Below are 25,947 nucleotides of genomic sequence, written 5' to 3' on the forward strand. Positions count from 1 at the left end.
CTCGTCATTGTTGGAGTCAGTCTCGTTGCCGTACGTCTCCTCAGAAATGATGCCGGCTTTTACGAAAGCTCGAACAACAGTGCAAGCAGACACGTTAGCCCAAGCATCCACAATCCATTTACAAATTATTGGCGTAACTCGGCCATCGCTGCCTCCTAGTCTTAGTAAAACTGTGTTCGCCATCTATCATCCATCGCGTCCACGCCACTTACAACTTCGCTTTGAAGTTGTTCCTCCGCGTAACTGATAGCTTGCAGTTTAAACTGTGCTTCGTAAGCGTGTCTCTTCTATGTGCCGGTCCTTAGCCAAACCGATTCACATACTGGTGCTATATACCTACTGGGGGAGTGCTTGTAATCGTCCTCTGTCATGTGCACCCTTCCCCCTTTAGCGTCCGCATGCTGTCCTCAGTCACGTCCGCCTTCCTCTATATAAGCAGCGTATCGGCAGGAAATGCTCCCAGTCAGTCAAGCGGAGCGCTCATTAAAGTCACACAACAACATTTACAGATTTTGGAACTCGGTGCACACATAAGGTGCGCCGCATTATAAGGCGCCACGTCCATTTTGGAGAAAATTTAAGACTTTTAAGTGCGCCTTGTGGTCGTGAAAATACGGTAAGTATGTCTCCGGGTAATAATCTAAAAGCAATTGTCTTGTCACTCGACACAGAATTTTTTTTTGACGAAGTTAACTGGTCTTTTCTTATATATATCCATCCATCCATCCATTTTCTGAGCCGCTTCACCTCACTAGGGTCGCGGGCGTGCTGGAGCCTATCCCAGCTATCATCGGGCAGGAGGCAGGGTACACCCTAAACTGGTTGCCAGCCAATCGCAGGACACATACAAACAAACAACCATTCAGACTCACATTCACACCTACAGGCAATTTAGAGTCTCCAATTCATGCATGTTTTTGGGATGTGGGAGGAAACCGGAGTGCCCGGAGAAACCCACGCAGGCACGGGGAGAACATGCAAACTCCACACAGGCGGGGCCGGGGATTGAACCCCGCTCCTCAGAACTGTGAGGCTGATGAGATGAAAAAAGGCAGATTTGGTAATATTCTTCATGTGAGTGGAGATATATATATATGATATGATATATATGATATGATATATATGATATATATATATATACACACGAACACACACACACACAATGAAAGATCTGTAATCTACCTGAGTGTATGTGGCGTAGTGAAGCGCCAGAGATGTGGAACTGCATTTCCCCACATTCTGTAGTGGCCTGGCCATCACACATGCAACTCACAACAGCACTATGACTAAGGTCATACTGCAGGTCATCCATCCATCCATTTTCTAAGCCGCTTCTCCTCACTAGGGTTGCGGGCATGCTGGAGCCTATCCCAGCTGTCATCGGGCAGGAGGCGGGGTACACCCTGAACTGGTTGCCAGCCAATCGCAGGGCACATAGGAACAAACAACCATTCGCACTCACAGTCATGCCTACGGGCAATTTAGAGTCTCCAATTCATGCATGTTTTTGGGATGTGGGAGGAAACCGGAGTACCCGGAGAAAACCCACGCAGGCACGGGGAGAACATGCAAACTCCACACAGGCGGGGCCAGGGATTGAACCCGGGTCCTCAGAACTGTGAGGCTGACGCTCTAACCAGTCGGCTACCGTGCCGCCTACTGCAGGTCAATTCTTTTTTTTTTTGCCCACTGTGACATGTATCCGATTTTTATGTCGATGTGAACACTAATATTCCGATTTTTTCGAATCCGACTCAGGATTGGATGTTGAATATTGCACTTTGAAGTACAATCTTCATGTCCTACCTCAGATTGTCCTTTGTGTTTGCACATTAAGGACTACAATCTTGTTTTTGTATTAATTCATTATTTAAAAAAAAAAAAAAAAAAAAGACCTTTCAAGCAACAAGTTTTTCCTCATGTTTTTTGAGACTGTGGGGTGAAAGCTGTAGCATGATAATAGTGTGGACTGAATGGGTGGCAACAATGGAGAAATGCCATTTCTTTTAGAGTAATTGCTCGCAGCAAAATATTCAAGAAGAAATAACTATGAATTTGTTCATTTTTGGAACAGTTAACTTGATTCAAAATTTTGAATTATGACCGATGAACCGAACTAGTTCATTTTAAAATTTGTATCTGAACTTTGAACAAGTTTGTATAGAAAATGAACTTTTACAGCACTGCATTTGGATTCAAGGATTATGTATTGGATACACTCAGGGGTAAAGACAACTCAAAGATAAGAGATGCAGCATCTATGACATCTAACGTTATCTGTCACTATAAAAACCCACAAAGACAGGTGAACTATGTGAACTTCACAATGTAGCTCACCAACAGCTGGTCATTACCTGAGCTTCATGTAGGTTATTTGTTAATTGAGAAGACAATAAAGTAACAGACAATACAGAGACTGGTTTTGGAACATTCAAATTTTTAAAATGAAAATTTGACGTAACTCAGCAAGATTTTATGACTTGAAGGTTAAGACTTGAAACTTACTCATGATCTGCATGCATATATGCAATTTACTCCCACCTCTGGAGGATGGATTCAAGCATGTGGACTACGGGGAGACAATATGATTGACTGGTAGTTATCTAAAGCCATATAAAGCCCTTTAATGGAGTAACAAGCCAGTACCGTGCACAATAAGTTGCGCCAAATATTCAATACACACTGTGGGCTTCTCACTCTTAACATAAACACCAACGTCAAGCTCAAGTAAGATACACCAGCTCCTTTCACAGTGCTTGTAAAAGCTGGAATTTTACAGGTTTTTCCACATGTCGCTGTTCTGGATATATAGCAGTGGCAGAGAATGAAGAGGACAAAGTCTGCCAGGCACTTATCCATCTTCAGTGGTAGTATCAGATCTTGTGCACCGCTAGTGTGTGAAACTTAGCACCAGACACTCACTTCTCCCGCCCTGTTGTGTTGAAAGCAATTGTTGCTGTCCGACAATTTTTATGTGTCGCACCGGACTCTAGCACTGACACCATCTAATTAGCTGATTGTGTGATTTTAGGCTAGTAACAGAGATTCTAGATTAAGCTTTTCTCACCATCTTAACCAGAAGCTGGTAGTAGTGGGCCACATTTACACTCTGCTACATTTATTTATGTAACTTTTTGGAAACATTTTACTTGTCTGAGTAGCATATTACAACATGTGAATGTGAGCGCGAATGGTTGTTTGTTTCTATGTGCCCTGCGATTGGCTGTACCCCGACTCTCGGCCGAAGATAGCTGGGATTGGCTCCAGCACGCCCGCGACCCTAGTGAGGATAATCGGTACGGAAGATGATGACATTCATATCATTATTGCTTGGGCGATCTATTCTGCATCAGGTGCTGTCTGTCAAAAGACCCTGTTTCACCAATCCACACCACTGGTGACGTTTGACTCCATTTCACCAATCAAACGCAGTCAGGCAGTCACATGACCGCACCCAATGTCTCTGTGGCGTTTTCAAAGTGGAAAAAATATACGTTAAGCATGACAGAAACAACCGTGTATGACTCACAGTCACAAGAGGCAGAACACATCGCATTCATTTATGTTTACCTTCCTGACTGCTAAAAAGAACAGCTATAAGATGCGCTGAGGTGCCTTGTTCCTGCTTTTATGATGTATGAAATTTTTGCCTGGTGAGTCTATTGTGCTGTTTCACAAATGTAAGTAAACAAAGAAAGTTAATTTCAGACAAATTCTTGTGAATGAATTTGCCTTAATGTATAAAGATGAAATTTAGTGTTGTTATCGTTAAAGTGACAATATATGCCGCAAATATGCATGTGCACATTCATATTTCGTATTTTTGTCTATGTGACCTTCATGCACCAATTAAAAAAATAAACAATTTGAAGTTCCTCACAGGTTACTTAGTTCTTGAGCAGTTTTTTGACTGAATACTTTATCTTTCTCAAGCAATTATTTAGGGTGGCACGGTGAACGACTGGTTAGCACATCTCGCTCACAGTTCTGAGGACCGGGGTTCAAATCCCACCCCCACCTGTGTGAAGTTTGCATGTTCTCCCGTGCCTGTGTGGGTTTTCTCCGGGTACTCCGGTTTCCTCCCACATCCCCAAAAAATGCGTGGTAGGTTGATTGGAGACTCTAAAACACCTTATATCATTCTATACCCTCATTAATGGTTGAGTGAATGTAAACAGGATGATAGTTTGTTGTGCGGTCTAGTAAGTGAAACAGCAAAACCACAGTGACCATTGACATTATTTGTGCCCTTGTTGGTGCCAAAGTGTCTGGATGTACAGTTCCGATGCATTTTTCCGAATTCAAATTGCTCATCAATCTAATTTGTTTAAAGCAAGTATGTTTAAGTGATACATCTTGATCTATCTGTGTTGGGTAGAGGCTAAGTTTAGCCTGGGTTGCTAGCGGAGGTTACGGAGAGTCTTCATTGCATGTGCATGTTTTTACTCTACTGGGTGGCTATAAAAAAAATGAAGCTAACAAACAACGGCTGTCCCGTTATTGCGTGACAATTGCTTTTTTTATGTGTTGCAAAGGTAAGACATAAACGGACACTTCAGGTGCATTTATTCTAGATCAAATCAATTGTAAGGCATTTACTTTTAAGGGTAATGTAAGATGAGTTTGAAATTACATTGAACTGTTTTCACATCGTAATTTGTGGTATATGTATGGTTTAAACTATTAATATAGCCAATTTTATAAAAATTGGGGGGTCATCAAATATGGTTTCTATAGAGGGGGATTACTGTATTATGCAGTGGTGTACAACTACAGTGCATCATACTGAGATGTGAATAAATGTGCTGTATTTGTGTTGCCTTCTGCAGAAAGCAAAGGAAAATCCAAAATGGAACTCAAACGTAGAAATGAGTCATGTAGCAGCAGAATGCATTCTGCTCTCTATCTCTCTTTGCTCCATCAGATCCTCCCCTGTGCTACAGGCCTTGGCCCTTCACTCCATTCTGACTATTTTTGGTGGTTGCACCTGTCGCGATCACGTTGCATCCTGCTGACCAGCAGATACTTGGGTGCTCGGTTCAGGGGAGACAGGAGCAACCGAGCTCTTGAGAACCAGTAAACTCAAATGTATGAGAATTGATGATAAGGTCATTAAATCAATACTTAGTACTAATGATGGAAATTCATATAGCTGTAAGGCTCAGTAAAACCCAAGTCAAATATGACTTACAGTCAGGAATAACATTGCGATAAAATACAGAAAAATAATGAAATTGGAAAAAATGGAAAAATATTCCAAAATAATACAAACTATTGCAAAACAAAATACAAGATACTACATTAAAAATAACAACATATCGGACACAATATCAGATGAAAAATACACCACTGTTCAAAATATAAGCAATTATTACACGGAAAGTAAGAAGTTAGAAAGAAATATTGAAAATATTTAAAAATAAGAATTCAAAATACAAAATATTAGATGAAAATATATATATATTGGACAAACAACTTGGTGAGAAAAGCTATTTTTAAACAAAACTAAAATATTGCAGAATAAATAGAAAAGATTATTAGAAAAATAATACCAGATATGAGACAAAACTACAAAATATATGAAAAATACACAAATATTGGACAGAAAATACTCATATTTAAAGAATGTGCAAATATATTATGAAAACAAAACAAAAATTAAAAAAAATATTAAGAGTAGACATAACTAAAAAGAGAAAATACAAGATACAAGATACAATACATGAGATGAAGTATAGCAGACCAAATATTGGATGCAATATATACAAAAATACTCAGAAATACAAAATATGATTTACTTTTTTTTATTATTTTAAAAGAAAAAAGGAAAAATATTACTTGAAAATTTGAAAAAACGCTGAACTGAACAGTGAACTGAATCTGATTTCTTCACTGTCTGAATTGTGTCGTATTCGTTTACTTGCTCTTGTGGTACAAAGAGAATAGGAGAAGCCCCAAAACAACTTCTACTAGCAGAGAGTGTCACAAAGCCATATTTGCCTCCGAATCTCCAGAGATGAATTACTCCCACTCCTCTGACATTTCCTTTTTAAGGGTTCCTGCTGCTCTTACAGGACATTCTGGAAAATTCCATCAAAGAGAGAAGTAAACAATAGCTGATGACAGATTGCATTCACTGTATTTATTAGCTTTAGCTTTATTCACTTTTTTCACATTGGTGTCAGACAAGATAAGACCACCTGTTTATTGTGTAAACTACCAACACAGACGCAACAACAGGTGCCGTGTGTGCGCGTACGGGTGTCTCTGGATGTGTTCATCTGCCAGGCTCAACACTTCTAAAGCCCCAGCTTTGCTTGCAAAATCCTCTGGATTGCGCCAGCATCAACATCTCAGTCAAATGATTTATTTTTTTAAATCTAGTCACGCATAGACGGAACGCTACAGGTTGTGAAGGTCTGACTGATGAAGACTAAATAACTTCATCAAACAAGAGAGAGGAAGGATTGATGGTGGGGATTAACACCTATTTATTGGGGGATCTCTGTGTGTGTGTGATTGGCGCTCAAAATGCACACGAAATGACACACTGCAAAAAGCCCTTGGATAATAATACAAGATATGAGACAAAAATTCTAAATACTTTTAAAGGACAAGTCTTAATCCAGACTCCAACTATCCAAGAAAAAAAAGTGTGAATCTTTACAAGAGAAACGTATTTGGTCGGTATGTCACGACAATAAAGTCATAGTTTTTCAAGATAAAGAGAAAGATAATGTCATAATCCATCCATCCATCCATTTTCTACCGCTTATCCGAGGTCGGGTCACGGGGGCAGTAGCTTTAGCAGGGACTTCCCTCTCCCCAGCCACTTCATCCAGCTCTTCCGGGGAGATCCCGATGCGTTCCCAGGCCAGTCGAGAGATGTAGTCCCGGTGGAACGTGCCCGGACCACCTCACCAGGGAGGCGTCCGGGAGGCATCCGAATCAGATGCCCCAGCCACCTTATCCTCTCAATGCGAAGGAGCAGTGGCTCTACTCTGATTTCCTCCCAGATGACCGAGCTTCTCACCCTCTCTCTAAGGGAGAGCCCGGACACCCTGCGGCTGCTTGTAACCGAGATCTTGTTCTTTCGGTCACGACCCACAGCTCGTGACCATAGGTGAGGGTAGGATCGTAGATCGACCGGTAAATTGAGAGCTTCGCCTTTCAGCTTAGCTCCTTCTTCACCACAACGGACCGACACAAAGTCTGCATCACTGCAGATGCTTCACCGAGTCGCCTGTCGATCTCCCGTTCCATTCTTTCCTCACTCACGAACAAGACTCCAAGATACTTTAACTCCTCCACTTGGGGCAGGATCTCATCCCCGACCTGGAGAGGGCACGCCACCCTTTTCTGACTGAGGACCATTGCCTCAGATTTGGAGGTGCTGATTCTCATCCCACCCACTTCACACTCGGCTGCAAACAGCTCCAGTGAGAGTTGGAGATCACGGCTTGATGAAGCCAACAGAACCACATCATCTGCAAAAAGCAGAGATGCAATACTGAGGGCACCAAACCGGACCCCCTCTACGCCTCGGCTGCACCTAGAAATTCCGTCCATAAATGTTATGAACAGAATCGGTGACAAAGGGCAGCCTTAGCGGAGTCCAACCCTCACAGGAAACGAGTCCGACTTACTACCGGCAATGCGGACCAAACTCTGACAGGGACTGAACAGCCCGTATCAAGGGGCTCGGTACCCCATACACCCCCCACAGGACTCCCCGAGGGACACGGTCAAACGCCTTCTCCAAGTCCACAAAACACACGTAGACTGGTTGGTTCGAACTCCCATGTACCCTTGAGCTCCCTGCCGAGGGTGTAGAGCTGGTCCACTGTTCCACGGCCAGGACGAAAACCACACTGCTCCTCCTGAATTTGAGATTCAACTTCCCGACGGACCCTCCCCTATAACACCCCTGAATATACCTTACCAGGAAGGCTGAGGAGTGTAATCCCCCTGTAGTTGGAACACACCCTCCGGTCCCCCTTCTTAAAAAGGGGGACCACCACCCCAGTCTGCCAATCCAGAGGCACTGTCCCCGATGTCCACGCGATGTTGGAGAGGCGTGTCAAACAGGACAGCCCCACAACATCCAGAGCCTTTAGGAACTCCGGGCGAATTTCCTCCACCCCCAGGGCGTTGCCACCGAGGACCTTTTGAACCACCTCGGTGACCTCAACCCCAGAGATAGGAGAGCCCGCCTCAGAGAACTCAGACTCTGCTTCCTCATGGGAAAAGCGTGTCGGTGGAATTGAGGAGGTCTTCGAAGTATTCTCCCCACCGACTCACAAGTCCCGAGTCGAGGTCAGCATTGCCCCATCCCCACTATACAGTGTTGATGGTGCACTGCTTATCCCTCATGAGACGACAGATGGTGGACCAGAATTTCCTCTAAGCCGTCCGGAAGTCATAATATCATGATATTGATTTAAAAAATACAACTTTATTTTTGTAATGGTACGCCTTTTATTCTTTAACAAAGTTGGACTATATTCTTGAAAACATGCACCCTTTTGATATTGCAAAAATAGGATTTTATTCTTGTAGCAATACACCTTTTGTTCTTAAAAAAGAAAAAAAAAAAAGGTGACTATTCATGCAAGTATGTCAGATTTATGTGACGAATTGGCCTAATTGACCTAAAGCTAATGTGGGGAGTAATAATTGGTTTCTTACACCGTACTTGTTTTATTTTTTATTTTTTATTTTGAAGGTACTACGCACTTTCTCAAATGATAAAACGTTATAATTGATTGCATCCATCCATCCATCCATTTTCTGTACCGCTCATCCTCACTAGGGTCGCGGGCGTGCTGAGACTATCCCAGCAATCTTTGGGCGAGAGGCGGGGTACCCTGAACTGGTCGCCAGCCAATCGCAGGACACATATAAACAAACAACCATTTTGCGCACACATTTACACCTAAGGACAATTTAGAGTCTTCAATCGACCTACGATGAATTATTTTTGGGATGTGGGAGGAAACCGGAGTGCCCGGAGAAAACCCACACAGGCACAGGGAGAACATGCAAACTCCACACAGCCGGGGGCCAGGATTTGAACCCCGGTCCTTAGAACTGTGAGGCAGATGTGCTAACCAGTTTTTCCCAACGTCCCGCCTCCTCCCTTTTCCCTCAGGAAAAAAAAGCAAGTATGTGTAATTACCTCAGTCCAGCTATTGTTCACACAGACATTAAACTGAGCCCATTTGAACTCTGTTGCTAACCAAAATAGCAGCAACTACCAATGCACATAAACAGCCTCTCAGAGGAATCTGTTTGTATGATCTATAAGTATGGAGTCTTACCACATGTAAATGAGTTCCTGCACATTATTCGTGATGATCTTATCTTATGACATAATCACGGTAGGGCTTATGACATATATCCCAGTACAGCTTCACATGGGAGCGCGCCACGATGTTGCGTGAGTCTATGTTGATGTTGCAGGGAGCAACTCAACTCATTAGTTACGCCAAGTCTACCTCGCTTCCTGCAGTTAAATTTCTTCATAATAGTCTTTTTTTATTTCATTGTGTACTTGACTTTCACTAAACTGTGAGGCTGATGTGCTAACCAGTTGGCCACTGTGCCGTCCAATTTAAAAAAAAAAAAAAAAAAACATAGGATTACTGTATACTTCTATCCATCAATCCATCTATTTTTTTATAAAGCCTACAGTACATACCACTCATTAAGGTTGCAGCTGTGTTAGAGCTGACTTTGGGCAAAAGGTGAGGTACACACTGAACTGGTCCCCAGCCAAAATCAGGGCACATACTGACAAACAACCATTCACACACACATTCACACCTAAGGACAATTTAGAGTCTTTAATTAACCTAACATAAATGTTTTGTGAATGTGCCAGAAAGCTAAAGTACCTGGAGAAAACCCACGCAAGCACATTTAGAACATGCAACCTCCACACAGGAAGACGAAGAGAAGGAAGGACCACGAATTCGAAACCCCGACCTCAGAACTTTCAGGCTGATGTGCTAACCACTAGGTCACCATGACGATCCTATACTTCTAGCATTGTACAATATCATTCCAAAAGCGCATCCCCCCCCCATCTGCACTTGAGTTAATAAACGCAATATGCATGGCAAATATTTGCAAAGTTTGCATACAGTATGTAATGATACGCAAACTTTTCCCAGGAGATACTTGCAAGGTCAATTTAAAAATGGTGTTTACACACACCACCAACCACACATACGGAGGCACACACACACACACACACACACATACAGATACGTCCCAAGGTATGCTATGAAGTAGGCCACTGGCTGCTCCTGCTTCTCCCTTCAGGGTGTACAATTTTAGTGACACACTATAAAAAGAAGCTTCTATTATAGACTGAAACTCAAATACAACCTGAAAGTGTCTTTCTCTGCCATGTGAGGAAATACAGCGCAATACACTGTCAAACAGTGACACGGTTTTTACATTCAATGGTAAACAGATGACTCTGTTGTATGAATGCAATTTGGATTTATTTAACGCGGACCATTGGCAAAATCTCGCAAGACTAGGGTTCGGTGAGCATCCTAATGATTAACAATGTTTTTCGTTTTTCTTTGTTTTTGTGTTTTTTGTGATTCCAACACAGGGAGTTAGTTACCTGTGATATCAGAGGCTATAATCATTCTTTAAAGCATGCCGGACATTGGGCGATGCAGTCGAATCCGATTGGAACGGACCATCGCATAAAAATAAGAGTTGCCAACACCACCCCTGTACATTCTGAAATTGATTTTCAGCGTGAGTGAAAGCTTGTGTGTATTTTGATTGGCTGAAAACTGAGTTGCGACAGTGTGTGCTGGCGATTCAAATTTTGAATCACGGCAAAAACAGTGGCCAACTGATCAGCCACTCATGAAGACAGTGGACTCATGAAGACTCATGAACGCACACTGCGCGACAATTCAGTTGGGTTCGGCCTAGTCGCTCGGCGTGCGGCAGCCTTAAGCTAAACACCTATTTTTGACCCACCCAACGCACCGGACAACCAACCATGCTGCCACGCTACTCTGTGATTCAGGAGCAAAACGTGAATTTGACTTTGATCTCTTATATACGTAAAGGATCCACATGACCGGTTATTGGGTACACACTGTCCAGGTTGTTTAGTACATTAGTACAGAGCTGGAGGGCTCGAGTTAAATGACTTGCCTCGAGTCAGACTTAAGTCGCATTTGAAGGACTTGCAACTTGCTTGGCTAAAACTTATGAAAGTAACATTCTAATATGACTTAGGCAACTACACTATTAGACTAACGAAATGCGACGTACACCTGAGACTTATTTTATTATTTGTGACTTGAAATCAAAAAGGTTGCTAAGGCTAATGTTTAGCATAACAACTATGCAGTCACCCACTTTGTTCTTTACTGTCCCTTATTTGAGATGAAACTAGAAGTTATGATGAGATATTAATCTTTCAGCCATCATGAATACATGTTCCTTGATACACATTATTGAAGCTATTGCAACGATACTTTTTGGCTAATTAGATCCTAATTGTCAACAAGGTGTAATGTCAATAAATGGCTGCATTCACAGAGTAAAAATGCCATGAACGCCCTCATTAATGTCAATTTTGGTTGTTCCATTCATTTTATTAGAACTGGTTTACTAAATTAATGTCTCCAATTAATTATTGGAATGAATTATGGCATATGTTTGTTTTCCAGGGATGACATTGAATTTTTGGTTATTTAAAAGAGTCAGTCTATTGAGGTCAGGAGAAACATCTGACCAACAAAATGTCTCCTGGCATCCTCCCCTAATCAACACAAACATTGGTTGGAGCCTTTCATCCAGGCGACACTAGGTGCTTTTTAGAAGCGCGTCTAGTCAGGGACCTGGCCCCTGAACTCTTAATCCCCATGGTGTCATTGAAGTGCACCACGATTGAATAATTCATGAAGGCTGCACTATACTTTCATCTTGAATCTCAAGGAGCACATCAGAACATCACCAAAGGCCTTTGGAGGACTGACCAGTGACTTGAACGAGCTACTTGAATAAACTACTTTAATAGCATATTTCGGTGTGTTGTTGTAATGTGAAACAACTCCGAAATGGACTGTATTAGATCTCATTAGGGGCAGCATGGTAAACGAGTGGTAAGCACGTCAGTCTCACAGTTCTAAGGATCAGAGTTCGAATCTCAACTCTGGCTTTCCGGAGTAAAGTTTGCAGGTTCTCCCTGTGCTTGAGTGGGTTTTCTTCCTCACACACTGCAACAGCATGCTTGTTCTTTGAGGACTCTAAATTGTCCATAGGTGTGAACGTGAGTGTAAATGTGAATGGTTGTTTATCTACTGTAGATGTGCCTCTGTGCAAATGTTTAAATATCAATTTAAGACTTAATTCTACACTCTCGCATTTGGTTAAACCACACCTAGTATGGAAGTAGTCTCCTCCCCCTGCCTCACCCATCTAGATTTTGGCCTGTTTTATTGCCGATTCGCTCCTCTCTCTTCTCTCATCTCATGGCAACGAAGAAAAGTGTGATAACCATAGAATAGGAAATGGAAAAGAGCTTTACTGTGACTTAGGAAATGAAATGTTTTCTCAGCACAAAATAAGCAATACAAGTATTGTAATTGAATTCCAATTGCATTTACACATTAATTTTACTAAGCAAACGCTATCGCTGAAAGCATGGTAAACAACACCTTTATTGTCGCTAATCTCCATTACAGTGGATATAAAAATTCTACACACCCTTGTTCAAATGCCACATTTTTCCATGCATCCATCCATTTTCTGTACCGCTTATCCTCACTAGGGTCACGGGCGTGCTGGAGCCTATCCCAGATATCTTCGGGCAAGAGGCGGGGTACACCCTGGACAGGTTACCAGCCAATCGCAGGGCACATGTAAACAAACAACCATTCGTGTTTTGCAAAAACACATTGAAATCCCCCCAAAGCATATGGGAAAATATGTTATGGTCGTAAACCAAGGTTGAACTTTTTGGCCATAATTTCAAAAGGCATGTCCAGATTAATTCACTTCACATTATTATCAATTGGGAGAAAAATGGCAAGTCAACCAGCATCCACTTAAAAGGTTCAACTGTACTTGAGGAACATCTGAAAACCTCACAGAAACAGTACACCCCTCAATCTGTCCCTCTTCTGAGTTTCTGGAGCGCACCGACCAGTTCAGCACTTTGTAGTCTTTTTTTTCGGGGGGGGGCCTTCCTCCCACTGAGTGCAAAGTGATTGTGTCCACTATGTCAGCTGTCACCTACAGACGCTCGCTAGCCACTAGCTGCTTTGCCTCCTCGAGCCATGTTCGCTCCCTCTGTCGGGTTCTGCTTTCCTCAGATAAAAATAGATAGCCATGCTAACAGATGCACCAGCCTGTCTGTCTGTCTGTCTGTCTGTCTACACATGTGTGTATAGCAGTGATGATTTTTTTTTTGTCCAATGAGATTTCAGCCTCTATGTGCTGCCATGTCAATGTAATGCACCCAAGGCATTCAGAATCAGTAGTGCTGGCCCATTAACTTAAACTATATTAGCAATTGGACTTTTTCTTTATTCAATCAGATTTCAAATTCACCCTCACAGGGCCAGCGAGCTAGCCAATTTCAAGTAGCAAAACATATCTTGTAGCAATCTGCACAAATTAATACATTGAATAATCAGCATCTCTGGTGACTATAATGGATTTTACTTATTTAATTCTGGGTTTTTTCATGTTATTAGATAAATATTGATTCTGCCCAGATGTTGTATGTGGCATAGTTGTATGCTGTTATATTGTGTTTTTGTATCGTATAGATGGTTTCTATAAGTGTGACCAGTGGGTGTAGTAAGAGGTGGATTAAGTAGGGTAAATTCACACTTAAGGCCCAGGTACCAAATGCATGGCCTGCCACTGGTGTACAGCGCATGCACCCACACACACATGCACAGAAGATCAGAATGTGAACACTGGCAGTTTTACAAGATGGGACACTAAACAGGTGCTCAGTTTAAAGAGAGCAGGTTGCCAACAAAAAAAAAAGTACATTTTCTTCCTCTTTCGGGGGGGATGCACCAACATGTTCAACTATTGATTGGACTCAAGTAAGCGCATGTGATCAAGTTGATGCTCAACTAGCTAGCGTCATCCAGATCAACTCCTCCGGGTTGGGATTAAATAGGGAAAAGTAAGGTGGGCTCACCGTTCGCAGGAACTGGATCTCCTCCTCTCCCTCGCCCCCTTCCGCCATCCTTCCCCGTACGTTACTCGCAGCACCTCCGGAGACAAGACAAGATTCTTTAGTTTGCTCTCTTCTTCTAAGTTTCTATTCGCTCCCTCCCTTTCTCTCTCTCTCTCTCTCTCTCTCTCTCTCTCTCACTCTCTCTCTCTCTCTCTCTCTCTCTCTCCAGTTTCTCTCGCTGTCAGAGGATGTGGGTGTGCTGGAGGACTGCACCCGTCCGGGTAGACTCTGACTCAGAGAGTTTGAGGAAGGGACGGAGGGAGGGAGGGGCATCCCCCGTTGCCTGCATGGCTCCCACCTTGCCATGCCACCATGTTTGTAGAAGGAGTGGCACTCCTTCACACCGAAAGACACTCCTCCCTCCCCTCCTTCATAATTTCTGAGGCTATAAAAGGATTGAGGAAAAGTGGGGGGCAACCACTGTACATGTTCACAGTCACATTCAGAAATTCATGTGTAAAGGTCATAAAATTCTAAATTTGACTGAATTTTCTGGAAAAATATATCATAATATCTTGCAGGATGTCATTGGAGACCTTGTCTCAGGGAGGCCCTAAAGCAGCGATTCTATAAGTATGGTACTTGTTCCACTAGTGGTACGCAGAAGAATTCCAACTTCGGGCGAGAGGCGGGGTCCACCCTGAAGTGGTCGCCAGCCAATTGCAGGGCACATATAAACAAACAACCATTCGCACTCGCAACTACGGACAATTTAGAGTCTTCAATTAACCTACCATGCATGTTTTTGGGATGTGGGAGGAAACCGGAGTAAAACCCACGCAGGCACGGGGAGAACATGCAAACTCTACACAGATGGGGGCGGGATTTGAACCCCGGTCCCCAGAACTGGGAGGCAGACGTGCTAACCAATCGTCCACCGTGCCGCCCTGTACAATACATTTGAATTTAATCTTTAAGAGCAATTTTTATTAAAGACCAGTGATGAGACATGCCTCCCAGGCATTTACAACACCAGAGTCATGTTTTATTGTTTTTATCTTACCATACTAACAAAGTTTACCTTGCCTTTATACTTGCATGACTGTTAAGAATATTTAAAAAATGGTAATTAAAACTGTTACAAATGTTAAAATGCTACTTGAACTATTTCCTATACAGTTTTTAAAGTGACAGGCTGACACTGAGAAGGATGAATTAAAATGTAATTTTTTCCCATGTGGAAAAAAAAAATCATTCTAAATCTGAAAACCACGTTCGAGGTTCCACTGTACTTTCTTTTACCTTTTATATCTGATACACCAATATTGACTAAATTTTATGTTTTTTTAATCGTGACTTGCTTAAATCATCATCAATCCTCAATAAGTCATCAAGAAGATATTTTGCAAACATAGACTAAACCAGTAATTCCCAACCACAGTGCCATGGCACAGTGGTGTTGTCTGTCTGTCTGTCTGTCTGTCTGCCTATCTATCTATCGATCTATCTATCTATCGATCTATCGATCTATCTATCTATCGATCGATCGATCTATCTATCTCCAGATAAATTGATTTTAAAAACACACATGCGATGAAGACTCTAACTTCCGTTAACAATCCGCTAAATTTAGCTCCTCCCCAACACACAAAGATCCGATCACAGTCGAGATACAGTGTATTGCTTCAACATACTTTCTTGACACCAATTACTACTTTCGAGATTAGCTATAGCTTTGGCTACATCTCGTGGCTTCTTAGATATTTCAGCGAAAAGCTAAGGATTGGTTTCACATGAAAAAAAAAAACGCAAATATGTGAATTTAGGTGGGGATTTACTGGATGTACCTGTTATGACATTTTTTGTCCACATGAAAAAATATGTGCCTTGGCTCAGTAAAAGATTTTGGGGAAAGTGGGTCTGCATGATTGTGTGTCGTTGTCTCAGTCCTCACACAGAAGTACCACACACAGGCACACAAATGACACACTCCCGTTCTTACCTGCTCCGTGTCCATCTGACATCCGTCATCCTCTCCTCCATCTCCCACTGCGGCACAGGGAGGGCGTTTTGGGGACAAAACTCTCCGGGAAACAACCCCACCTGCTGCCTGTAGAACGGAGAGAAGCAGGCATTGGCACGGGGACTCAGGGAGGTGACACCGCGCTGCCGAAGAAGACCCCAGGGGCATTGTGGGAATTATAGTCCCCGGCACAGAACAGCTCCTACCTGTAGTGCGGCTTCATCCATGCATCCATCCTTTTTCTGTACCGCTTGGCTTGTGGTGCAGTTGCATTGCCGCGCCGCAGGGTGGCGACGTTGTGTTAATATTGGGGCTCAGAGAAGCAACTAGCACTAGCACTTGATGGGAAGATGTCAAGGAAAGTCGAAAGTACTTCTGACAGCTACCACAAATGCAAAATAATAGGGGCTCATTTTCAGCTAACGTCTGCCTAAACCTTACGACCAAACTCTAATATGTGGAGCACTCTTGTTTTGTTTTTTTTTAACGATCAACAGCCAACAACTTATTACTAGACGCAACAATTATATTCATAAATTTTTTTATTTTTTTTTCATGAGCTACGGCTAGTCATTTTATGGTCCTGATGTCACTGCCGGTGTACAGTAGACTGGAAAGCTTCATAGTAGAGTAACCTGTACATTTCGTTATAGCATCGTTACCTAAAGTCATATTTGAACATTTTCGGGAAACTACAAAAAAAAAAAACACATTCAACAAACAAGAAGAGTCCACTTCCTTGCTTTCAACCTTTGCTGATCACTACATGACCTGCATGACTGAGAATCTACACAGACATAGTGAGTATATTGGTAGAAGGGTGATGAGCATGGAGCTGCCAGGCAAGAGAGCTAGACGAAGACCAAAGAGAAGGTTGGTGTTAGAGAGGAGGATGCAGGAGATAGGCTTACATGGGAAAGGATGACACGCTGTGGCTACCCCTAACGGGACAAGCCGGAAAGAAAAGGAGAAGAAGAAGATACTGTATATAATGCAGAGTCACTGAGTCAAACTGTTACAAGAAAAAAATCAAAACCAGGGTTTTTCCTGCATATGAAATCAGGAGGACATTTGACGAAATAAAAAAATATAGGAAAGCTATGTTCTGCCTCTGGCTGTAATGTGTCAATGAAATGGCTTAAAGGTATTTTGGCTATTTCAACCTCCGTAGAGTGACTCTAACGTGGACGTGGAGTATAAAAGTGTCAACTTCATTTCAAAAAACACCTTGGTTTTGTCGTATGAGTGTCCAGAAAAGGCCCCTCTGACAACTACTTCAGTTTTGTATCCGCTAAGTACCCTTTCCTCTGATTGGTTACCTCTGCGTAGAAGACCCACTTGTGAGAGCACACGTGTTTGTTTTATGTTAACAGCGCTGGCTCGGAGCGGAGAAGTTGGTGGAGATCTTCACCAGTGACGTAGATAAGCTCGAGAAATTCAAATGACCTGATTTCTGGCCTCAGCAGAAACCCATCCTGAACTCACGAATGCATGGACAATTTGAATTCATATTTCACATGTTTACTGAGGCACCATAGTGCCAATATTACATCACAGACACTAGTCATCCGTGGATAATTGCAATAATAATACACTAATAATAATCACTCGTCCACCCATATTGAACTGAAGGAATCAGGACGGCTGAGTAGAGACAGTAACTAGGGAACAAAATGTACTGGAAATGTGAGTCTAAAGGATTTAACAGAATCAAGCCATTTGTGACACAGTCTATGAATCCTATGGAGTTCAATATGGTTATGAAATATTTCAGTCAATGTGTGTCGTATAAGACTTATTTAAGATTATATTTTATTCAGGAGAGTAATGATTACAAAGTGGAGAGCGCCAAGAAATGAAGAGAAACTAAATCAACCTGCCCCAAACATTTTCAAGCCTACTTTAATATTACTTTATTATTTAATTCAATAGTAACTGGGTAATATTTTGCGCTAACCATTTTAGTCAGACATGAGCCCAAAATATAGTCTCTGTGACTTCGAAAGTATTTGGGATCAAACAGTTAATGTTTGTGAGCCAAAGTCACGTCATTAGCCTCTATATTGATCAGTTATTGTTTAAATGTGTTTTAATGCACTGCACCTTGAAGGGGAAGAATATCTCCAGCATCTTTCTTATGCCTACACATTCCTACATGTTTGAGCTTCACAAAATATATCTGTTTAAAGCCTCCAGTGGTTGGAATATATCCCACTTGGTCGTCGCATTGCTTTCCATGCTGCGACGAGAGGCACTAGACACCATCTAGCTCGCAAGTTAACAGGCTTGGCCTTATAATAATAACTAAGCAAATCTCAATTGCACCAGATAACCACAGATATGAATGAAGACGCTCAGGTTCTTATATAGTGGGAGAGAGAGCACTCATATCCGACGTCGAAGTGCATCAGCGGGCGCTGTTTTAGTCACAGGCCCCCAAAACAATTATGAAAACTGAAATAGTGGAAAACAGTTTAACGCTATATCTCCACATTTCAACAATTATCTTTCAAACTGCTGATTCACTTTATAGGGTTTTTCAAAAGTTTATTTTAAATATTATGTCCCCTTTAAGATTACTGTAGAATTGCCACTTTGCAGCAGCACATCGTAGCATTTCTTGGCCTCAGAGGCTCGTTAAATACACTCGAGCAGCGTGGGACTTTGCATGCATGCACTGTGGGATGCCCGCCTCGCTGTCTCTGCTCTGCATCTTTGCCTGCTTCTCGATGCCATATCACCCTCTGTGCCAAGTCAGTCAGCTTCCTGCGGCAAAAAGAGGCCATCCCTGCGCACTCGGGGTGCATTAATGTCCCCTGTATGGTCGCCTCTTCCTCCTGGTGGCGTGTTCAAACAAGGATGCCATTGAGCCGCCCCTGTCCAGCTGCACGGCCACATTCACAAGTTCAAACACTATGTGCCCTGTGTGGTCGCTTGCCACCCTCAGGCATTACATAGGGGGAGAAAACTGATATGGGTATCATAGAGCAGGGATTCTCAAACTGGGGTCCCTGTAAGCCTGGGGGTCCACCAGCCATAATTTCGGGTTCCGCAAAATCATTTTTAATGAAATATTGTATGTTGTATTATTTTTAAAAAGTGAATACCTCTATCCAAATATAATAAAACAAACATAATAAACAAAGTAGTCCTCCCTACCTTAGCTTTGGAACATTTAATGGCGCTGATGTGATTGTGACATATCATCACGTAAATCTCACACACCTGCATGAATTATTTTTTGAGAACAAATGCATTAGGAGGAGTTACATCCCCTTTTTTTTTCAAAAACATAAAGTCTACTGTTTCTGATCCTATTCTTTAGAGACTGAAGGTGTAAATTCACTTGTTAAAATGTAACCTTTTAATATCATAATATTTAAACTTTATCTTGGACAAATACGACTTTATTCTTACAACTTTTTATCCCAACAAAATACTCTTTGTTCTTGTAATTTGCTACCAGAAATGTTTTTTAATTATTGTTTAACTCTTTACTATTCACTTTTCTAGCAACTCTCCTCTTTGTGTAAGATAAATACTTCTGTACACGAGGCAATAATATTATACATACTGTAGATCATTTCCAGTGGGCCACCTGATGATCACTCCTCGAGTGGTTAGCACGACTCCCTCTCAGTCGATAGTTCCCAGGTTTGAATCTTGGAGTTGGCATATTCTCCCCGTGCTTGCATAGTTTTCTGTGGCTTCCTCCCACATTCCAAAAACACCCATGTTACCTTCATTGAAGACTCTAAATTGTCCACAAATGTGAATGTGACTTTGAATTCTTGTCTACTATATGTGCCCTGTGATTGGCTAGTGACCAGACAAGGTTGTGTCCCACTGCTCTCGCCAAAGTCATCTGAGATAGGTTCCAACTCATCGGAAACCTTAATGCAGACATGAAAAGGAACGGATGTATAGTTTTATTACACGACAGTTAACTTATTTTTACTCTTATGATGAAAATAAGTTACAAAAGTCACTTAAAACATTCTCTGTACAGTTAATAAAAGTTGACAGCAGGACCATGGAAACGGTATATTCCTATTTCCTAAAGGAAGTCCCTTCAACAGCCCAGCAAATACTGCTTCCTGGGGTACGCTGACGATTGTTCATCACTCCCTCCTTCTTTGCCTGCCTGCAGCTCTCCTCCTTCCTATACAAGGGCTGCATGTGTGCACCATTCTCTCTCTATGGCCTCACCCCTCCCCCTTGTACACACACACACAGAAACTGATGTAAGTTCCCCTATCTGCCAGAGCCAGTTCCTCCATTTAAGATGCTGACTTGTTTATGTAGACGCAACAAGTTTAATTTTTGTATTTTTTGTGTGCTACGTTTGCCCACACTGGTGTAGGGCCTTCTCTTGCTATATGCCTCCTTGGTGGCAGGTGCATGAAATCCGGCTCTGCTGATTCGTGATCATCGTACAGCTCGGAGAGGGGCTTGACTGAGTTGAACTTCCTGGGTGGGGGGGTTAGTTCTGTGGATGGCTGGTAGGTGAACACTTCATATAGGACAGAGAGGAGGAAGAAGAAGAGGAAGAGGAGGATCAGGAGTCAAGCATGGGACTATAGGGACGCCGTGCTCAGATGCCCGGCAGGAGGAGGAGGAGGAGGCCGCTGAGAGGTAGCACCCGCAATGAACAAGACCAAGAGGTAACACAAACAAAAAGTGCATTAAAACTTTTGTGTAAGTGTAAGTGCTGTGTGTGCAGCAGAGGTTTTGAGGTCATGACTCATACAGTACATGGCAGTGTGGTTAAAAAAAAAGGTGTTAATCTGTTTGGGTTTTTATGTTTGTATCAGCTATTTGAGTATTGCATTGCAAGAGTAGTATCATAGAGCAGGTTGTACACACACACACGCACACACACACACACACACACACACACACGGTCACAGCTAATTTATTTGCCCTACATATCAAAATGTCACATTGGCTTCTTAGTTCAACATTCAACAGTCACACAGGCCTCCTGAGATCACCTTTTAAAATTGAAAAATATGTATATTTTTTAAAATCTTGTCTCAATTTACTCACAAAGTGACTTACTCAGTGTTAAATCTTTTTATTTGAACACAAAGCTATTCTGTCTTACGAATGGCAACAGGTGCAGACACCTAACATATCGTTCATTGTACCTTATGCCATTTAATTGTTCTGCCTGTCACTATACAACACTGGCATAAATAGCCAATCAAAGATATGTTATTTGTAGTCAATAAGTAATTTTCGGACCAGTTAAATGAAATTGAATAATTTCCCATGAAATGCTACAGGAAGTCCCTCTTGACCACCTTTAGGACTTATTTTGCTGCTGCTGTCGTTGTGACCGCAGCTGTTATCAGATGGCGTGCGATCAACACGCTACGGTTGTCACAATGATGTGTGAAACCTCATTTTAAACCCTCATTGGGCAAGGGACCGTGCAGTACATTTTTGAATACTGTAAGTGGCTGTTGGAAATAATTAGCCATGTACTAATACACTTTTAATTTGAATCAAACTTGCACTGCATAAATTTGAATCTAACAAAGGTGAAGTATCTCAAATCAAGGCAAAATATGCTTGTTCTTTGTCTAGATTATTTCTTCTTACCGGTATTTTTTTTATTTCAGAGCATTTCACTTGCTTCAAGCATTTTTTTCTCCTAAAACTCTTAATAAGGTATTAAAACTTGTTACTGTGATTTTATTACTACTTATGTTTAGCTTGAAATAAGAAAAACATTAATTCTATAGGTTTAGGTAGTATAAATACACTAGCTTTAAGACATCAGTGGAGGGGTTTGAGGCTACGTTATGTTTGCTTGTTTTAAAAAATCTTGTCAAGTCAGATTTTCTTCTATTGGGAAATAATTTTGCTTAATTAAGTCAAATATTCCTCATTGCATTACTTTTTTTCTTGTTTTTAAGACTAGTTTTTAAAGTGTGAACATCAGCGTAAGAGAAAAAAAATCTAACGTTTGTTTATAAAGTTGTACATTAAAGATAGCGGCTGTGTTTACGTGACAGTAATGTATTTCCTGCAGGCTATTTTTACGCCACTTCCATAAAAATAGTCCTGCTAAGACTATTTATCTTAACTTTCATTCATCTTGGTAGCATGTGTAATTGCATCTGACTGAGTCTTAAATCTACAACATTCAACAGATTTCTTTCTCTGTTTCCACCTTGTAACCAAATGTGGAAATATAGAAAACGTTTGAATTTTTTTAAAATCTGCAAAATGCAGTGGCGGTCCAAGCTTGAATGAATTGGATAGTGCGGGTGATGCCGGGATGACACGTGAGCTTGGAGTTATGAGCCCACTGAAGGACGGCAGAGTGTGCGGAATTGGGTATGACTAGATGGTTCGGCGGTCCGGTCTTGGGGTCAGGGTGAGTCTTTTGAGCGAGTTTGACTATTTTTTCTATTTTCCACGTGGCTGCACCAACGAAGCAGGAGGACGGGGGGACAGTTTCATGTTCTGCAGGGCTGGAGGGGGGTGAGTATATGCAGGATAGGGCATCAGGTTTGCTGTTGCGGGATCCAGGTCGGAAGTAGAGGCTGAAATTAAATCGGCTTAGGAAGAGGGCCCAGCGAGCTTGTCGGGGGTTAAGGCGTTTGGCGGAACGGAGGTAAGCAAGGTTCTTGTGATCAGTCCAGATGATGAACGGCACTTCAGTCCCCTCCAGCCAGTCCCTCCATTCCGCTAATGCCCAAATTATGGCCAGCAGCTCTCAGTTGCCAACATTGTAATTCCTCTCGGTAGGGGACAGGTGATGGGAGAAAAAGGCACAGGGATGTAGTTTCTGGGGTGTGGGGTCCCACCGCGAGAGGACGGCCCCTGCCCCAGTGTCCGAGGCGTCAACCTCCACCACGAACTGGAGGGAGGGGTCGGGGTGGCATAGGATGTGATTGTTTTTTATGGTGATTTCATTGAGTCCACGGTAGTCTATGCATGGGCGGAGAGTGGTGTCTTTTTTTGACAAAGAAAAAAACAGCCCCTACCGGGGACGAGGAACAGCGAATGAGTCCAGAAGCCAAAGAATCACAGGTGTAGTCCTCCATTGCTTTTTTCTCCGGACGGGAGCGATTGAAGAGACGGCTGGAGGGAAGAGGGGCTCCCGGCAGGAGATTTATTGCACAGTCGTAAGGGGGGGGGGGGGGTAGAGAAATGGCCAGGTCTTTACTGAACGCCGGCGAGAGATCATGATATTCTTCGGGGACTCGGGAGAGGTCAACTGGTGTGGTGGATGACAGGAGGGCGGTATAGCAGAGAGCAGGCATTGTGAATAGCAGCGAGGGCTCCATTCAGTAATAGATAAGCGCGTTCAGTCTATGACGGGGTTATGTTTATTGAGCCAGGGAATTCTCAGGGGAAGAGATAACAAAAAGAGAAATGTTGTCGTGGTGATTTCTGGAAATAAACTAGGTGAATGGCACTGTTTGGTGGGTGACAGGGGATATGACTCGGCCATCCAGGGCCGTGGCTTTTTTGGAAGACGGAAGTGGTTGGAGAGGGAGTTGGAGCTGATGTGCTATTCCTTCGTGCACCGGAATCTATTAGGGCAACTATGGGTGTGTTGTGAGCGTAACCTAGAATGCAAGCTGGAACGGTCATATGGGAGGGAGAGCTAGAGGAAATGGTGGTTTGGCTCACCACGGTGCTCTCGGATCATCGTGAGCTTGGTCTTTGGTCGCAGGGGCCATTTAGCTGCTTTGCCGCGGAGGAGGTTAGTGACAAACGCGAGCTTGGATTTTTCGGTGGGATAACTGTACTGTTGAAAGTTAAAAACTAGGGAGCAATTCAGGAGAAACTGGCTACATGCACCTATGTCCCCGGAGTCGGGCTCGGGCGGAGGGACATGAGGTTCTGGGTCATGAGACGGGGTTGCTCAGAGGCCGCGGGCTCGGAAGGAGTACTTACTGAGGAGTGGTCAGATTGCATTTTTGAAGAAAGGACGGAAAGTTGCTGCATGAGGGAGTGTAAGGATTCCATGATTTCTTGAAGTGGCTTGTCCTGTTGCCCTATGTGGGCGCCTTGGCGGGTGAGTGCATGTTTTAATGCCTCTGGGATTGCTGGGTCCATGCTTGGCCAGAGTATTCTGGCACGAATGGATTGAGACTGGACCCAAGAGCAGGTGGAGGCTGAGAGGTTGTGATGAACAGTTTATTGAAAATGGAAATGGAGATGCGCTGGCAGGTTGTTGAGGCAGAGAATGCGTGGCAGGCAGTGACGAGGACAGGTGGCTGGCTTGGCGGCATGGTGGCAGAAAACTACTTGGCAAGGGACACGGAAGAAACACTGAGGACAAGGAAAAACACGAAGGTCAGAACGATGAAAAGGAATTACGTAGCTTACTTGGAGATCGGGGAGCCGTTGTACCGCTGGAGAAGCTTCAATACTCTGCCGAAGATTTCAGGCAGGCTTAAATGCAGGTGGTAACAAGGGCTGATTGGTGACAGGTGCGAGGCCGAGGAAGTGCTGGAAAGAAAGAGGAGAAGGGAGAGAGAGAGAGAGAGAGAGAGAGAGAGAGAGAGAGAGAGAGGGCACAAAGCGCCACCCAGGCTCTGACAATAGTACTGCAGGGCAGCTCATGAAAAAAAATCTTACCTTGCACAAATGAAAAACAATTAAGGGAACATTATTGCAATAATTTTGTGCTCTTTAACCTCATATTAAGGATTAGATTGTTCAATTATTATCCTTGACTTCTGATTTAAAAACTATCCATCCGTCCATTTTCTGTACCGCTTTATCCTCACAAGGGTCGCGGGCGTGCTGGAGCCTATCCCAGCTATCTTCGGGCGAGAGGCGGGGTACACCCTGAACTGGTCGCCAGCCAATCGCAGGGCACATATAAACAAACAGCCATTCACACACACATTCACACCTAAGGGCAATTTAGAGTTTGCAATCAACCTAACGTGCATACAAACTCCACACAAGCGGGGCCGGGATTTGAACCCCAGTCCTCAGAACTGTGAGGCAGATGTGCTAATCAGTCGTCCACCGTGCCGCCAATTTAAAAACTAGCTATCCATTAATTTGTTTGTGTGTAAATATATATTGTGATGAGGCGATTAATCATTTAGATGGTTTCACAATCATAACGACCCTCTGAGGGAAACCATAACTACAGTGTGGCCAATGACAAAAATGAGTTTGACTCCCCTGCATAAAAACGGCAATGATTGACATGTCCTGTCATTACACAATAGAAACCATTTCACGTAGCATGGTGCACATGCCAGAAACTGCCACTGGCAAAATGGTCTGGGAAAAGTAAATTCCTGCAAAACTGAGATGGATGTGTAAACAAAAATGGCCAGGAAAAAAAAATACAGTATGGTCTGGAGAAAGTAAAGTGGTGCCTTGAAATACGGGTGACTCGACTTGTGATTTTTTTTGACTGATTTTTTGCTTTGACTTTCGAGCACGGACTTGAGATACAAGCGCTATATGGTGGCAGTGACTCAACTAACATAAAGCAGCAGTTTGACAAATAGTGAACAATTCTTTTTTTAAAAAGCCTTAAGCTGTTTATTCCCACTCCCATTTAAAGTTTACTAAACTAAACACTCAAAAAAGAGAATTACACCATGTGTATTTAAAACAACCACATACTGTAGCTTAGCTTTAAGTCCACTGTATTAATGCTAACACTAAATAACTTCTATGTTGCGGTGCAATAACACATTAAGCAAATGCTTGAGAATAAAATTTGCAGCAACACATCTACACAGAG

The 25,947-nt window shown here is 42.7% G+C and overlaps 2 protein-coding genes across 6 annotated transcripts in view; one reads left to right on the forward strand and one right to left on the reverse strand.

The window, feature by feature from the left end:
- ryr1b (ryanodine receptor 1b (skeletal)) overlaps positions 1-16,321 on the reverse strand; it is a 140,020-nt gene extending 123,699 nt beyond the window's left edge. For all 4 annotated transcript variants that reach the window (XM_061781085.1, XM_061781084.1, XM_061781083.1 and 1 more), the window contains exons 1-2: positions 16,185-16,321; positions 14,204-14,277 (exon numbers count right to left, since the gene is read on the reverse strand). In XM_061781085.1, coding sequence (XP_061637069.1) covers positions 14,204-14,277; positions 16,185-16,206 — 96 coding nt within the window. In that variant the 5' untranslated portion in view covers positions 16,207-16,321. The remainder of the gene's footprint in view (positions 1-14,203; positions 14,278-16,184) is intronic.
- A 4,055-nt stretch (positions 16,322-20,376) lies between these two features.
- rasgrp4 (RAS guanyl releasing protein 4) overlaps positions 20,377-25,947 on the forward strand; it is a 39,813-nt gene continuing 34,242 nt past the window's right edge. Inside the window, exon 1 of one of the 2 annotated variants that reach the window (XM_061781375.1) lies at positions 20,377-20,869. In XM_061781375.1, the coding sequence (XP_061637359.1) occupies positions 20,853-20,869 (17 nt within the window). In that variant the 5' untranslated portion in view covers positions 20,377-20,852. The remainder of the gene's footprint in view (positions 20,870-25,947) is intronic. The other variant, XM_061781374.1, reaches the window with a different exon arrangement.

Source organism: Phyllopteryx taeniolatus, chromosome 8 (genome assembly GCF_024500385.1).
Source record: "Phyllopteryx taeniolatus isolate TA_2022b chromosome 8, UOR_Ptae_1.2, whole genome shotgun sequence".
Classification (NCBI taxonomy): domain Eukaryota; kingdom Metazoa; phylum Chordata; class Actinopteri; order Syngnathiformes; family Syngnathidae; genus Phyllopteryx; species Phyllopteryx taeniolatus.